Here is a 14738-nt window from a genome sequence, read left to right on the forward strand (position 1 = left end):
GTTCTCTGCGCAGCATTTTCAGATTATTATAAAATATGTCTAAAATATGTTTATGGCAAAGCTATCCAAGATTGCTCTGTATTTCATAGGAAATGGTCTAATGAACATACTGTAATAGTCTTGTGAACGCACTGTGTCTTCTTGTATTGATTTTACTTTGCATCTTTTGTATGCACATTCTATCTCTGGAACATTTGAAGCAAGCATCTGGTCCACAGCACAAGAAGTCTCTCATTAGCCACACATGTATTTGGAACAAGGAGCATAATGAAAGCTTTACCATGGTTATAAAAGTTCAGAAGTGCACTGAAGAGGCATGAGCTCTGTACAAATAAGCCGAGCTATATATAATACACACACATAGGCATGCGCAGATGTCAGCACAAGTGGTGCCATTTTGGTTCAGTACATCACCCTCCATCGGGTCATGGACTACCCCATCCACCCCTCCCACCAGGACATAGACTACTCACCTGAGTGGTCAGATGAGTCCAGGTGAGTAGTGTATGTCCCAGAGAGAGGGTGGGATGGGGTAGTCCACGACCCAATGGAGGGAGAAGTGCTGAAGCTGCACCCCTGTACACACACACACATTACATGGAAATACATGTGTCTTATACACATCACTAATATGACAAAAGTACAATGTGTGTGTACCCCGAATCCTGACTCTGGCATTTCATGTAGCTTCTTTGTGCGACTCAGTCGCTCATCTGTAAAAAGGCAAGAGCCATAGGTCCAATGCAAGTGACGTGCGCAATGCTTGCAAGTGACGACGTGTTGCACGCATCGTTGTGCTAAATCTACAGTTTTACACCAATTTCTTTATGACAATAAATACTAATCCTAAGTACCTAGGATACTAGAGGCACATTTTTCTGTGGTTACGATGCGAATAAGATGCAAAATAAGGAAAAAGTATCGTAGGACAAGATCGCAACCCTGAAGAGGAGCACCAACAGGGATCTGGTGCCATATGGCATAAACAGGATCTGTATAACAAATGTAGCTTGTTCAAACTCTGACCTTTGGGTACAAGCAAACTACTATGAATCATTTGCCATATAATTACGTTAATCTATACTGAGGGGCCTATTCAATTATTAGCGATACTGGAATGGCGTGAGGATACAGTGGAACATCGCAGGCACAACATCACTCATTTTACCCCCATAGAAGTGCACAGGAAAATAAGCGATGTTGGTCCTCCATAATCATCCGTGATGTGAGTAGCTGCCGCATTCACGGATAAGATAATTGTCCCTTATGTGACCATTTTTTTCACTGTTACATTCACTGGGGCATTAGGATGGAAATATGAACGTTTGCTATTTTAGACCCTCTAGCACAGGGTTCAGGGAACTTTTCTACCTTTTACCCCAAAATATATTTAGATACGCCGACGTTACCCCCTTTATTTGAAAGGAAGGAAATCATATAGTAGTGCCCCCATATAATGCCCCTTTAGTACTGCCCCTGTAGTAGTGCCCCCATATAGTGCCCCTGTAGTAGTGCTCCAATATAATGCCCCTGTAGTAGTGCCCCCATATAGCGCCCCTATAGTAGTGCCCCCATATAATGCCCCTTTAGTAGTGCCCCCATATAGCGCCCCTGTAGTAGTGCCCCCATATAATGCCCCTGTAGTAGTGCCCCCATATAATGCCCCGGTAGTGCTGCTTGTACAAAAAAAACAAAACGAAAAAAAAAAACACTTACCTTAATCCCCGCTAATGCATCCGCCACCGTCCTGTCCGCCCAGCTGCTCTTCGCAACTATGGGAGAGACGTCATGACGTCTCTCTCAAAGTGCGCATGGAGCGAAGCGGAAGCTGGAGTTTCAGAAGAAAACTCCAGCTGCTGATTGGCTAGCTGCCGTTGCACGAGCTGTTATTGGCTTGCGGCCGGCTCAATGTATTAAATGCCACCAAGTCTCTTTGCTTTTTTGGCTGCCCCCCGATGCATTCCTGCAGTGACATGCGGTACTACACATCACTGCATTTCACACCTCCGCTACCCGGGCCCCCTCTCTATCTGGGCCCGGGACTAGAGTCCCCGCAGTCCCCCCCTGATGGCGGCCGTGCTGGCAGGGGTGTAGTGCCAGACCAGTCCTGCATATTTGTTGTCTTGACCATAATCAGACTTCATTGAGCACACAGATAATCCTTCAGGGGCCTGCCTACTCAAAACAGCACAAATGATGAGGTCACTAACTGAGGTTTAGGTGCATAAGGAGTCTGCATTCTGGGGATATTAGCATCCCACATTATAGATTACAGTGTGAAGAGCTGAGGCTTTCTCAGGAATACTGTAACCACGTCGGCTGCATACTGTAGTTACTGGTCTGGATCTTACTGTATTTATTGTAGTTGGCCTTGGGTAACTGTACACAATGTCCAAGTGGCAGGTATAAGTTTATTTATAGGCTACCTGTATTATTATTATTATCCTTTATTTATATGGCGCCACAAAGGTTCCACAGCGCCTTACACAGTACATACATGAGCACACAAGAAAAACAGTTAATAGTAATACAAAACAATGCAGGACAAGGACAAGGTTTATAAACATAGCTGCATAACACAAGCAGCAGGGCCTCAGAAACCAAGTGTTATGTGCCAATTGGGGAGTTAGGAGTAAATTATACTATAGGTAGGGGGTAGGAGAAGCACGCGAGGGATTAGGGCCCTGTTCGTGAGAGCTTACATTTAGTTTATTCCTCATAACCTAGATAATATTGGGGGGATAAAAATATCTTATTACAAATTTATTACATGGTGCTATATTATGGAGGTAAATAGAATAGAATCACCTCTGTGAACTTTTGCAAACATTTGCTAGCCATCAATATCTCGGGGATGCCGGGGTGCATGGAATAGAGCGACAAGCTTCTGTCCATAAACCAGATGAGGTTAGATGGGGCTGGGACAACATAGTGGACTCAGAACTCTTACGCACCCTATAGACGGAGAAGCTAAATAGAAGGTGTGCTTTATACTCTCTCCTACATAGTATATCTAGCAAAATGTGTAATCATGGAATTATACATAGCATAGGAAGTTATATTCTTTCATTCTATTTTGTACATAACACTTAGATTAAAAAGTACACAGAGATAGAATTTGTAAGGTTCTTCATAAATGGGGGTAAAATTAGTTGGGAGATAAAGTTTACAGATAGCACTGGACATCTGTAATATGGAAATCTACCTTTCTTGAAATTCGGGCCGTTGATATATAAATATTATAAAAACACAGTATAGGAACCTATGACTGTTTTACTGCGCCTGACATCCAAAAGGAAATATTTGTGATTTATAGAATCTGAGCAAACTTCGTATCACATGATGGTTCCAGTTTACAGAATACATAACAAGGGTCCCTCAGGCCATCCAAGTACACAGTGGGATTCAGACCTGGGTCACAGGAAGGTCTCTGTATATCTCTGTAGCACTAGCTGCTGCAATTACTGCACAATAAGCTGATCTGGCTCTGGAGTGACCTTACCTCCTCCGCACTGCACACTGCACCCTTCCCAGCTGCTGTGTGTCCACATGTATAGTGGGTCTGTCTGCTTCTCCAGCTCAGTCCTCTGTTCTGCTGACTGGTTCACCGGGATGGTATATTCATAATGAATGCCAAAGTTTTGATCATGGAACAGTAGAACCTAAATAAGATTTTAAAAAATGAAGAATCTCAGACTCAAAAGGACCTGTACTTCTTCCTATCAGTAAATATAAAAAATACACATGCTCCAGTAGTACTGAAAAGAGGAACTACTGAACAATGTAATTATGTAAAGTGGATGTAATGTAGTCCCTTATTGTGTGCAAACTCATTAATGGCCTAATCCAGTGAAGTGTCAGTACTCAGACATAGCTTCTCAAAATGTAGTGAATAAAGGTCATTTACTTACATGCAGCCTAAATGTCCTATCTGTACTCTGCGAACAAGTGTAAAACTGTATACACACTATGCGATATATATCGTACCATATATCATTCCGACATGGATAAGAATGATATATCGCACACATCGTATAATGTGTACGGCCGATCGGTCGTTCACTATGGTCACTCATCGCATTGTCCCATCTGCTGTTCTGCACGGCAGGCGGTACAATGTATTGAATGACCCGGCGCAGTTACATGCAGAATGTAATGACACATCGCGCCGTCGTACACCGGATCGTGCAGTGTGTACAGCACACCACTGCTGGATCGCACATGGTACAGGGTGTAAACAACTTAAATTGAACAAAGTACGGACATGGACACATAAAAGATTCCCCAGATATGCCTCTTAGGAGGCAAATGTTTTGTAGGTTTCAGAGTCCGGTATAAAGATACATTATGATTGTTACAGTACCATATAGGTATAAAATATAATTTAGTAACTATTAGAATTAAAGGGAAATTATTTTATTTATTTATTAACAGTTTCTTATATAACTCACAAAGCAGACCTTATACACCTTCAGGAAGAAGGAACAGTCCAATGTCCCAGAAGACAGCAGGGCCTGACCACTCAGGTCCCAAGGTACCTGACACTGGTTTTGGTTCAGGTTATATGATAAATAACATAATTGCTAAAACAAAATTTTTTATTCGAATGGTGACATTTAGCAATCCATTATTTAGTTCTTTCCATAATTAAGAATTACTAGAAAATAATAATAATGAAAAAAATTATATATATATATATATATATATATAAATAAATAAAACAGAAGATAACAGCGGCACTCGAGGGACTTCAGAAAGTAGACTCAATACACACTGGTAGTTTCAACGTTTCAGTCAATTAAGCAATAATTTAGTGTTTTGGATTAATGATCAAGTATTTAAAATCACCTGGTGATTCTATAGGTCTACTTATGCTGCAGTTTTTTTTAAGTGATTTGGAACATTTGACTTTAGTGTTGGTCTTCTATTCAAGTCAGCATTTTATACGGCATACAGATGTATGTCCATATATTTGGTTGATTCTTCATTTTTGTTAGGTTGTCCACTATATGTTAATCGCTACTAGTCTTACTGAACAATCGGAGCAGTTTTACTATTTTGAATGTATGCTTTAATCTTAGTTATAAGTAGTGATATTGTTATGCCTAATATGCTTTTTCTGTAGTTGTACAGTTACTATGGTGATGGCTAATGTCACATTAATTCATACAGCCCGCGGCTACCACCTGACCTGCCGGACGACTTGTGACATCATGCCGCACGACGCCGGAGAGGGAGGGGAGTTTGACCGGCGTTAGCTACACTTGGGTGTCTCTAGTATTTAAGGTAAGATTTTGTATCTATATGTTGGCTTGATGAAAGATTGAAATAAATCTGAATCGTTGCACTTTATTACTAACAGATTGATTGTGAAGTCTGTGGATTGCTGCCCATTTGGTGAATATATATAACAGCGGCACTCACATGACTTGTATATAAGACTCAGAACTCCACAGGTCAAGTTCAACGTTTTAGTCCAACGACTTTTATCAAGGACAGCAAGAGCAATGGTGAAGTACATACCTTTATACCAAGATATATCCAATAGTGACAACATGGAGCCTGCCCGGAGCCATCTGCCAAGTGAATAACGTCACAAGAGCAGTACCCGCACTCTGGTCATGACGTGGCTGCTGGGAGCATTGCTACCATGGTGATGCACCATGGCAACAGGGCTCCCAGCATGCGGCCTCACACCTGGCCATAAGCCAAAAGGCACTTCGTGAGAGCACGCCGGAGTGGTGTCAACAGCGTGGATTACGCTGTCAGTGACACGGCAATCAAACAATCTATGATAAAAGCATAAATACTAAACGGAATGATATTAATTGCGGATGCCAATAGGGCAGGCTATTAATGTGATAATGATCAGAATAGTGCAGTGGATATCTAAGAAACATACAGTGGTGAGTGATAGAGAAGAAAGTGAAGCCCAGCAAACCAATAATAGACATACAGAATGCTGATAACACAATGTAAATAAAAATAGAATGAACAAATATAATAAAGCTGTAATCAAAACAAAATGCGATGCATGATAATGCATATAGAATGTATGCATGCCTCTAGATGTAATGAGTCGATCTATGTGGAAGGACCCTCAGACAAAAGTATGACATAGATAATATCAACAGATATGGACATGGGATGCATATAAAGAGGAGGATTTCAGGTAATGTGGCTCTAAAAAGGATGAGCCAGTCCCCATGGGACCAACATCAGACAATAATATGAAATTAAATAAATGGTATCAACCAAGGTAGACATGAGATATTAAACAGGGTGCATCAAAGTGGGAATCTAAGACTGTGTAAGTACACAGTGACCCGTATTGGGATCTTGGCTTATGCAGGCAACATGTGCTATGAATAATATCACTGCTCCAAAATGTGGAGAATCCGCACTATAGTTGTGGGCAAGAGATTGCCCAACCAGACTCACTGACAACATGAGAGAGAGAACCAGTATGTTATAAAAGGAAAACAGAATACCAACAAACTGAGAATAAGGGAACTGAACTAAATACATAAGAGAAAAAGATGGATGAGTCAGATGAGGCGCAACTATGGATACTGTCATATTACAGCACCAGGTATTCCATGGGGGTCTCCCACCCATTTACTAGCCTGGCCTACAATGCTTCGCTTCAAAGATCAGACGGTATAAGGCGTATCCAGTGTAGTATGGCTGTAGCAAAAACCTATGTGATCCAATGTATTATCTGATCAATCCATCAGAGAGACAGAAACACTCATAAGTAATAGAATTAGACAAGTAGCACAAAGAGTGGACCAAAGAAGAAGAAAGATATGGGAGTTCCAAGTCAGGTAAAAATACCAAATCACATGGGTAATGAATACCCAGTGAGTGAATGTAGAATCTGTAAGATCTGACACACAATATGTGTGATCACCCTTTCAAAAGAAACATGAAAAGGATAATTGTTCATTAAGACCGTGAGGAGATACAGTGTTCATCTTGTGAATCCAAAACGCCTCACACTGAAGAAGTCTCTTTTCTCGATCACCTCCCATCTTGTTTGGAGGGACATGGTCAATGATCATGTAAACCAAGGTGGAAAATGGATGCCTTAGGTTTTTGAAGTGGCATGCCACAGGCTGGTCTACCTCATTCCCGTCCAGTGCTTGTCTTATTGCAGTGTGGTGTTGAGCCATCCGGATCCTGGCTGTACAAGTCGTTTTCCCTATGTAAACAAGACCACAAGGGCATCGAATCATGTATACAATATATTTGCAATATAAGTGCATGTCAAAACATGGTTGATAGGGTATGCGTTTTCCAGAGTGTGACTGTACACCCAGTACACCGATAGCATCCTGGTTTCTTGAAAAGAAAATGCTGTTCAATTTTTCGGGGACCATGGTTAACGTCATTATGGACCAACCAATCCTTCAGGTTCTTGCAACGTTTATATCCAAGCATAAATCTGGAGTTTTTCAATGGTTTAATGGAATTGTCCGTATTGATGATAGGCCACAGACGTTTAGATGTAGAGTTGATGAATTTACTGGCAATGTTAAGTTGATTAATAAATAACATGGTGTTGGTATTTTTTGATACAGAGTCATTGGTTCTAGCAGTCTGTTTGTTGCGTGTGATGGCTCTGTGTTTGGCTAGAAGAAGGTTTTGATATTTGACCATAACACAACAATATCATCAATATACCGGATATAAAAGATAAGCATACCGGTATATTGATGATATTCTTGTGTTATGGTCATGAACCGAGGAGGAATTCATCAATGCAATGTCAAAAATCAATTCTATGCACAATTACATCACGTTCACTCATGAACAAAGTCCTAATGATGTGCATTATTTGGACATCAATATTCATTGGTCAGGCACTAACTTCAGCATCTCTGTTTACCACAAACCGACAGACAGCAACACTTTGCTACATGCACAAAGCCATCTCACTTAAAAGGAGTCTGCCATATTCACAGTTTTTACGAGCACTGAGAATCACTAGCAATCCACAGTTGGCAATGAAATTGACAGCATGATCGAGAAATGTTTACAACGTGGATATAGGCATAAAGACCTTCTTCTAGCCATGTTTCTTTTGAAAGGGTGATCACACATATTGTGTGTCAGATCTTACAGATTCTGCATTCACTCACTGGGTATTCATTACCCACATTATTTCCTATTTTTCCCTGACTTGGAACTCCCATATCTTTCTTCTTCTTTGGTCCACTGTTTGTGCTACTTGTCTAATTCTATCACTTATCATTGTTTCTGTCTCTCTGATGGATTGATCAGATAATACATTGGATCACATAGGTTTTTGCTTGCTACAGCCATACTACACTGGATATGCCTTATACCGTCTGATCTTTGAAGCGAAGCATTGTAGGCCAGGCTAGTACTTGGGTGGGAGACCCCCATGGAATACTTGGTGCTGTAATATGACAGTATCCATAGTTGAGCCTCATCTGACTCATCCATCTTTTTCTCTTATGTATTTTGTTCAGTTCCCTTATTCTCAATTTGTTGGTATTCTGTTTTCCTTTTATATCATACTGGTTCTGTCTCTCAGGTTGTCAGTAAGTCTGGTTGGGCAATCTCTTGCCCACAACTATAGTGCAGATTCTCCACATTTTGGAGCAGTGATATTATTCATAGCACATGTTGCCTGTATAAGCAAAGATCCTAAAACGGGGCACTGTGTACTTACACAGTCTTAGATTCCCATTTTGATGCACCCTGTTTGATATCTCATGTTTACCTTGGTTGATACCATTTATTTCATCTCACATTATTGTCTGATGTTGGTACCATGGGGACTGGCTCATCATTATTAGAGCCACATTACCTGAAATCCTCCTCTTTATATGCATCCCATGTCCATATCTGTTGATATTATCTATGTCATACTTTTGTCTGAGGGTCCTTCCACATGGATCGACTCATTACATCTAGAGGCATGCATACATCCTATATGCATTATCATGCATCGCATTCTGTTTTGATTACAGCTGTATTATATTTGTTCATTCTATTTTTATTTACATTGTGTTATCAGCATTCTGTATGTCTATTATTGGTTTGCTGGGTTTCACTTTCTTCTCCATCACTCATCACTGTATGTTTCTTAGATATCCACTGCACTATTCTGATCATTATCACATTAATAGCCTGCCCTATTGGCATCCGCAATTAATATCATTCCGTTTTGTATTTATGTTGTTATCATAGATTGTTTGATTGCCGTGTCATTGACAGTGTAATCCACGCTGTTGACACCACTCCGGCGTGCTCTCACGAAGTGCCTTTTGGCTTATGGCCAGGTGTGAGGCCGCATGCTGGGAGCCCTGTTGCCATGGTGCATCACCATGGTAGCGATGCTCCCGGCAGCCACGTCGTGACCAGAGTGCGGGTCCCGCTCTTGTGACGTCATTCACTCGGCGGATGATGCCAGGCAGGCTTCACGTTGTCACTATTGGATGTATCTTGGTATAAAGGTATGTACTTCACCATTGCTCTTGCTGTCCTTGATAAAAGTCATTGGACTGAAACGTTGAACTTGACCTGTGGAGTCTTGAGTCTTATTTACAAGTCCTGTGAGTGCCGCTGTTATTTCCATATTTATATTTTGGTCATATCAGACCATCGGAGGGCACCCGGGCACGTGTTTCATTAGTTGTGGAGTGCCGGCTTCATTTATGTGTGTGTGTGTGTGTATATATGTATATATATATATATATATATATATATATATAATTACAAGTGTAGGCATAATTGTAGCATATACTGGTAGGCTTACATAGTGTACCATAGGGGACGGATGAAACAATAAAGAAAGGGGTAGGAGGGGCCTGCTTGTGAGAGCTTGAATTCTGGAAATGAGGAGTGGGGGAAACTGGGGAGGTACCGTACAATAGGTTAAGGATGTAGGAGGGAAGACCTGATCAGGTAGAGATTTGTTAGGATGAATAAATTAATTTTCAGGGAGCGTTTGACACACTAGCTGTTGTTAGAGAGTCTGACAGAATAAGGAAAAGCTTTCCATAGGTTAGGGGCAGCACAGAGAAGTCTTGGAGATGGGAGTGAGAGGTGGTAAATCAGTCGAGAGGAGAAGTGACGGTCACCAGCAGCTTGCCGTAATGGGCAGGAGTTTGTGAGGAGGGAATGATGCTGGTGATGTAGGGAGGAGAGTGAAAGAGCTTTGTAGGTAAGGGTGAGGAGTTTAAATTGGATCCTGTAAGTGAAAGGAAGCAAGTGGAGCATTGTCAGAGAAAGGAGTCCGATACAGTGCAAGATTTACACACCTGGAACCTTCTTTGTAGCTCATGGTTAAGCATTTTCATTGCATATAGAATCAAGTCATAGAAAAATGTGTTGATACTGAGGACACCAGAATAGGGCTTACATTTAACCCCCCTGGCTCCCAGGCAACCCTCTGCCTCTGCTCCGCCAAATATTCAATTCACTCTGGAGATCTGGGACAAACTTAACAAACAAGTCAATCTGGCAGCACACATCTATTCACTTATTCACACTTATCCCAATACGGAAACTGCCACATTTCTCACTGGGTATTACTTCCAAATATGCACTACCTTGGGTCAATGCCGGGTAATATTGCTCCTAGATATTTTTGCAGACATGTGTAATAGACATCATTTACCACACTCACTTCATTATTACTATATTCAAAGCAAGAGCTTTGTCCAATCTCAGATCACATCACCTAATTTAAAGAATTTAATTCAATTTGCATGATTTTGTACATAAAGTCCTGAGAGTCAAGGGATTGTCGCCCTTCTATATAATATGATTCGTACCCCCAATGGCCACCTCCTAGAACCATTTGAAGCAGGACCACACTCGGTTGCTCATCTGTCAACGCAGAGTTAAATCCTTCATTGATATAAAGCTTATGTATATAAGGTCTACACCAGACGAAACATGGTGCTCCGCAGAGTTACATACTATACACTCTCCATCATCTTTGGGCATATAGGAACATTATACATATATAGTGGGACTGCCTGCTTATCTCTAGATTTTGGGAATATTGATTATCCTTAGTTGCACAAGCTACTTCCTCATAACCCACTTACCATTATATAATTTATACCGGTTGCTTTAATTAGTAAGTCCTCAAAAAGACTGAAATACCATATATTCAATGCTTCCAAATCATAAATAAAGATTGAAAAAATTAATTTCGGCCAGCCATGACTACAATAATAAATATTATTATTTATGTGAGATCTACTGTATTGAATATATCTCTAATGTCCTGCATGGTGCTATCAAAACATTTTTATTTTTTTAAAAAGATCTTTTTATTAAAGATTTTTGCAAGATACATATAAAATAACGTAACATAGAATAATATATGGTCCGCAATAATGAAGCTGTATAAAACAGTTTGAAAATGGCAAAACTAGAATGAGTTAATAAAGGAATAGTCTAGTAATGAACATTACAACTTTACCATCACATGGCATGTACGATAAGATTTTGACTATATCAAATCAACAGAGCAAGAAAAATAGAACTTGGGGACGGGGAGAAAAGGGGGGAGGGGGAAGGAAATGGAAGTGAGGGGGCCAGTTGGTGCGAGTCGCCTATTTCAGTAGAAGTGAGAAGAAAAAAAGCAAAGCTATATGGTTGTTAAGGGAATTCGGCCTCAGAATGGGTTGTCCACGGGGTCCAGTCTTTTACAAGATGATCTGGAGTACCATGTATAACGGAGTTGATTCTTTCCGTCCTATGAGTGGACCAGATGGCGTTAATAGTGACACGTAAAGTGGAGAGCATAGTCGATTTCCATTGCTAGGCAATTCGGCATTTACCTGTGTTTAGTATATGTTTGACCAATTTCTGCATTGGGCGTGAGATATGTGGAATGGGTCGAGATAGCAAGGTATATAGTGGAGAGTTTGGTATATGTATTCCAACTATAGATCTAAAGTCATGAACATCTGCCCAGTAACGTTGGATATGTGGACACGACCACCAGATGTCCAATAGGGTTCCTCGCTGGTGACACATACGCCAGCGTGACTCAGAAGCACTAGGGTAGATTGAATGAAGGCAAATAGGTACTAAGTACCAGCGAAAATAAAGTTTGTAGGAATTCACTTTAATACGCACTGAAACAGAACTATTTTGGACCACTCGTTGTGGGTTAAGAGTATCACCCACATCATGCTACCAGGCTAATGAATGCGTTTCATTTGGGTGCTGGCTATGGAAGTGTAAAAGTTGGTATATAGTGGATAGATGTCCCTTAATTGACTGGGGGTGTCGACATAGTGATTCCATGGGTAAGCTAGGAATAACACAAGAAGATTTCAATCAAAACATTTTCATACAGCAACTTAACTCTTCCAGGAACTAGATACGTAATTTCATTCCTTTCCTTTTTCAGCTATTGTGCCCCACTTACTTATGGATTTCATTAATTCTATTAAATGTCTAACATTAAAGGTGCAATGACAGTACTATACCTTCCCCCCGATTTCTCATATAACTAAAGCTCCGCAGTTCTACCTGTTTGCACTGGATTTTTAGGTCTCTGTTCTTGCTCTATTTTTACCACTTGCACTGATTCAGCTTTGCATTCATGATTTCCGTAGGCTGATCCCTTGAACATTATTTGTTTAATACTGGGATTCATAAGTAAAATGAAACCAAGTGGGATATGATTACATTTTTGTTTTATTGCATAGGTGTATATTGTTTTATGTGATCATGATCGGTATTCTGCTGTTATAAACATACTTACAAAAATAAATAGAAATATATACTAAAAATATAATTCAAGGATATAAAAAATAAATATCTATCGATGTGTAACTTAGAAGAGAGGGGCAATGTCATAGCTTTCTTTGAGTCCACAGGGATATATAATATTCAGTTTAAAATTCCAATTTTTTATTTCTTTTTTTTAAATCACCTCCTCTAGCCATAAGATTTACTGGTTCAAGGGCCTAAAATGTCATGTATTTAGGATCTGAAGTATGATGTGCAAGGAAATGTTTTATCATTGAGTGATTATCTATCTGATTTTTAAATTTTTATAACATGTTCCTGGACCCATATTTTAAAATTACGCTAAGTCTTACCCACGCATTCAAGGCCGCACGGACACTCTAAAGCACAAACAGATGTGCTTACACAGTACAGAAAAGATTTTGGACTATAACTGAACACAGTCATGGAATATGTAAATGTCTTGTTTGTTATGTTAGCAAATTTACAGATACTGCATACATTACATTTGAAGTAGCCTAATGTTTGCATTTTTTTATTAACGAGTAGTGGGCCTGATTCAGTAGCGATCGCAAATGGGATTACGCACGCAATCGGGCGATTGTTGCGTTCTGCGGGGGGGAAGAAAGGGGAAAAATAGGTGCCAACTTATAGCAATATGTGCCGCTGAATTGCAAAAGACTATTGCGTGTTCTCACACAACTATGACCGTGCTGTGTAGTCTGATGTGCTCAAAGTGCACATGGTAGCTAGCCAGATATCGCTGGTCTCAGATTCCAATAGTTAGGAGCAGGGTGACACTTGCAGTGTATACCGCAGGCTATCACAAATTACTATAGGCAAAAGTGGCTTCCACGGTCACAAGAAGAGCATGTACCTGCTGGGATCCAGATAAGGCAGAAGCCGCTGTACTTAAGCTGTGTTGTCCTCCATTATGAAAGTGCTCAAGGTCAGATAATTTAAGAAGGCACCGAATAGGCCTGTATTTATGTTAGGGGGAGCATTCACTCCACATGTCTCCCCCTGTTGATAGCAACAATGTCATAATATATTAAAGGTGACAGAGTACAGTTGAGCGTGCTATGGGACAGGGGGTGTTCTCAAAATGTATATTATATATAGAAAGATACTTATGGAGTTCCATTAGAACGTATCAGACTTGAGTAAGAACAGGAGAATGGAATACTGGAAAAAGCCATATTATGGAAACAAAAAATGTGTGTACATCAGAGCGCTATTGTTGTTACAGGCAAACACAGCTGTGAAAACCATTTACTGCGCTGGATTTTCATGGTCAATACAACTCCTTAACATGCAGTTTTGGATGATGCTTTTGTTCTGATGCGGCTGTATAATTGTTTTCTGACGCTGCTGACAATGGCTGAGCTTCAAAGTGCTGTGTCTTCTACATTGTCCAAACAACAGACCTCTATTCACAGCCTCCCCTTTCAGACCTCTCTTTGATTAGGTTTTTGCTGCCCGCCTATTTCCTATATGAGGTGCTGTTGGGTGTCAGCTCCCTCCCTGAGTGTTTGTCAGTTCATGGAAACAATTCTCTGAGCCGCTATGCAAGCTGAAAGAATCAGAGAGCTTTGTCTACACTGGGACGGGTGCCCAGGAAAACACAGCACCAGAGTAGTACAGCCTGGAATGGGTTCATAGTTTAATAACTATGATATGACACTCTATGTTAGTGTAATAACTATCCTCTAAAGTATTTGTTCAGTATTGAAATCTGACTGCACTAGTAGTACACTGTCGTACTTGGTCCAGTTCATTTTCACTTTTAATTTGTATTTACACTAAACATATGTCTCACTTATTCTACTTACTCATCAAGGGCCGGATTCTCATTTCGACGTCAATGCAAAAGCAGACACATCATGTGATTATCAGCAGGCTGCACGTGCACCATAGAAAGCAATGGCACAGCACCATGCATACCCACCTTGACAGTGATACAAAAAAAGCACAGTTCGCCCCGT

General features: G+C 40.5%; 1 protein-coding gene and 1 long non-coding RNA gene across 3 annotated transcripts in view; one reads left to right on the forward strand and one right to left on the reverse strand.

Annotated features, from left to right (window-relative positions):
* Positions 1–14738, reverse strand: part of ADAMTS17 (ADAM metallopeptidase with thrombospondin type 1 motif 17) — a 300141-nt gene that overhangs the window by 52814 nt on the left and 232589 nt on the right. For both annotated transcript variants that reach the window (XM_088452708.1, XM_088452707.1), the window contains one exon: positions 3503–3662. In XM_088452708.1, the coding sequence (XP_088308834.1) occupies positions 3503–3662 (160 nt within the window). The remainder of the gene's footprint in view (positions 1–3502; positions 3663–14738) is intronic.
* LOC148481918 (uncharacterized) overlaps positions 1–14738 on the forward strand; it is a 71568-nt gene that overhangs the window by 7643 nt on the left and 49187 nt on the right. Inside the window, exon 2 of the long non-coding RNA XR_015871810.1 lies at positions 5173–5286. This is a non-coding gene — a long non-coding RNA (uncharacterized LOC148481918). The remainder of the gene's footprint in view (positions 1–5172; positions 5287–14738) is intronic.

The sequence above is a fragment of the Taudactylus pleione genome, unplaced genomic scaffold (genome assembly GCF_031769625.1).
Source record: "Taudactylus pleione unplaced genomic scaffold, aTauple2 ptg000556l, whole genome shotgun sequence".
Lineage (NCBI taxonomy): Eukaryota > Metazoa > Chordata > Amphibia > Anura > Myobatrachidae > Taudactylus > Taudactylus pleione.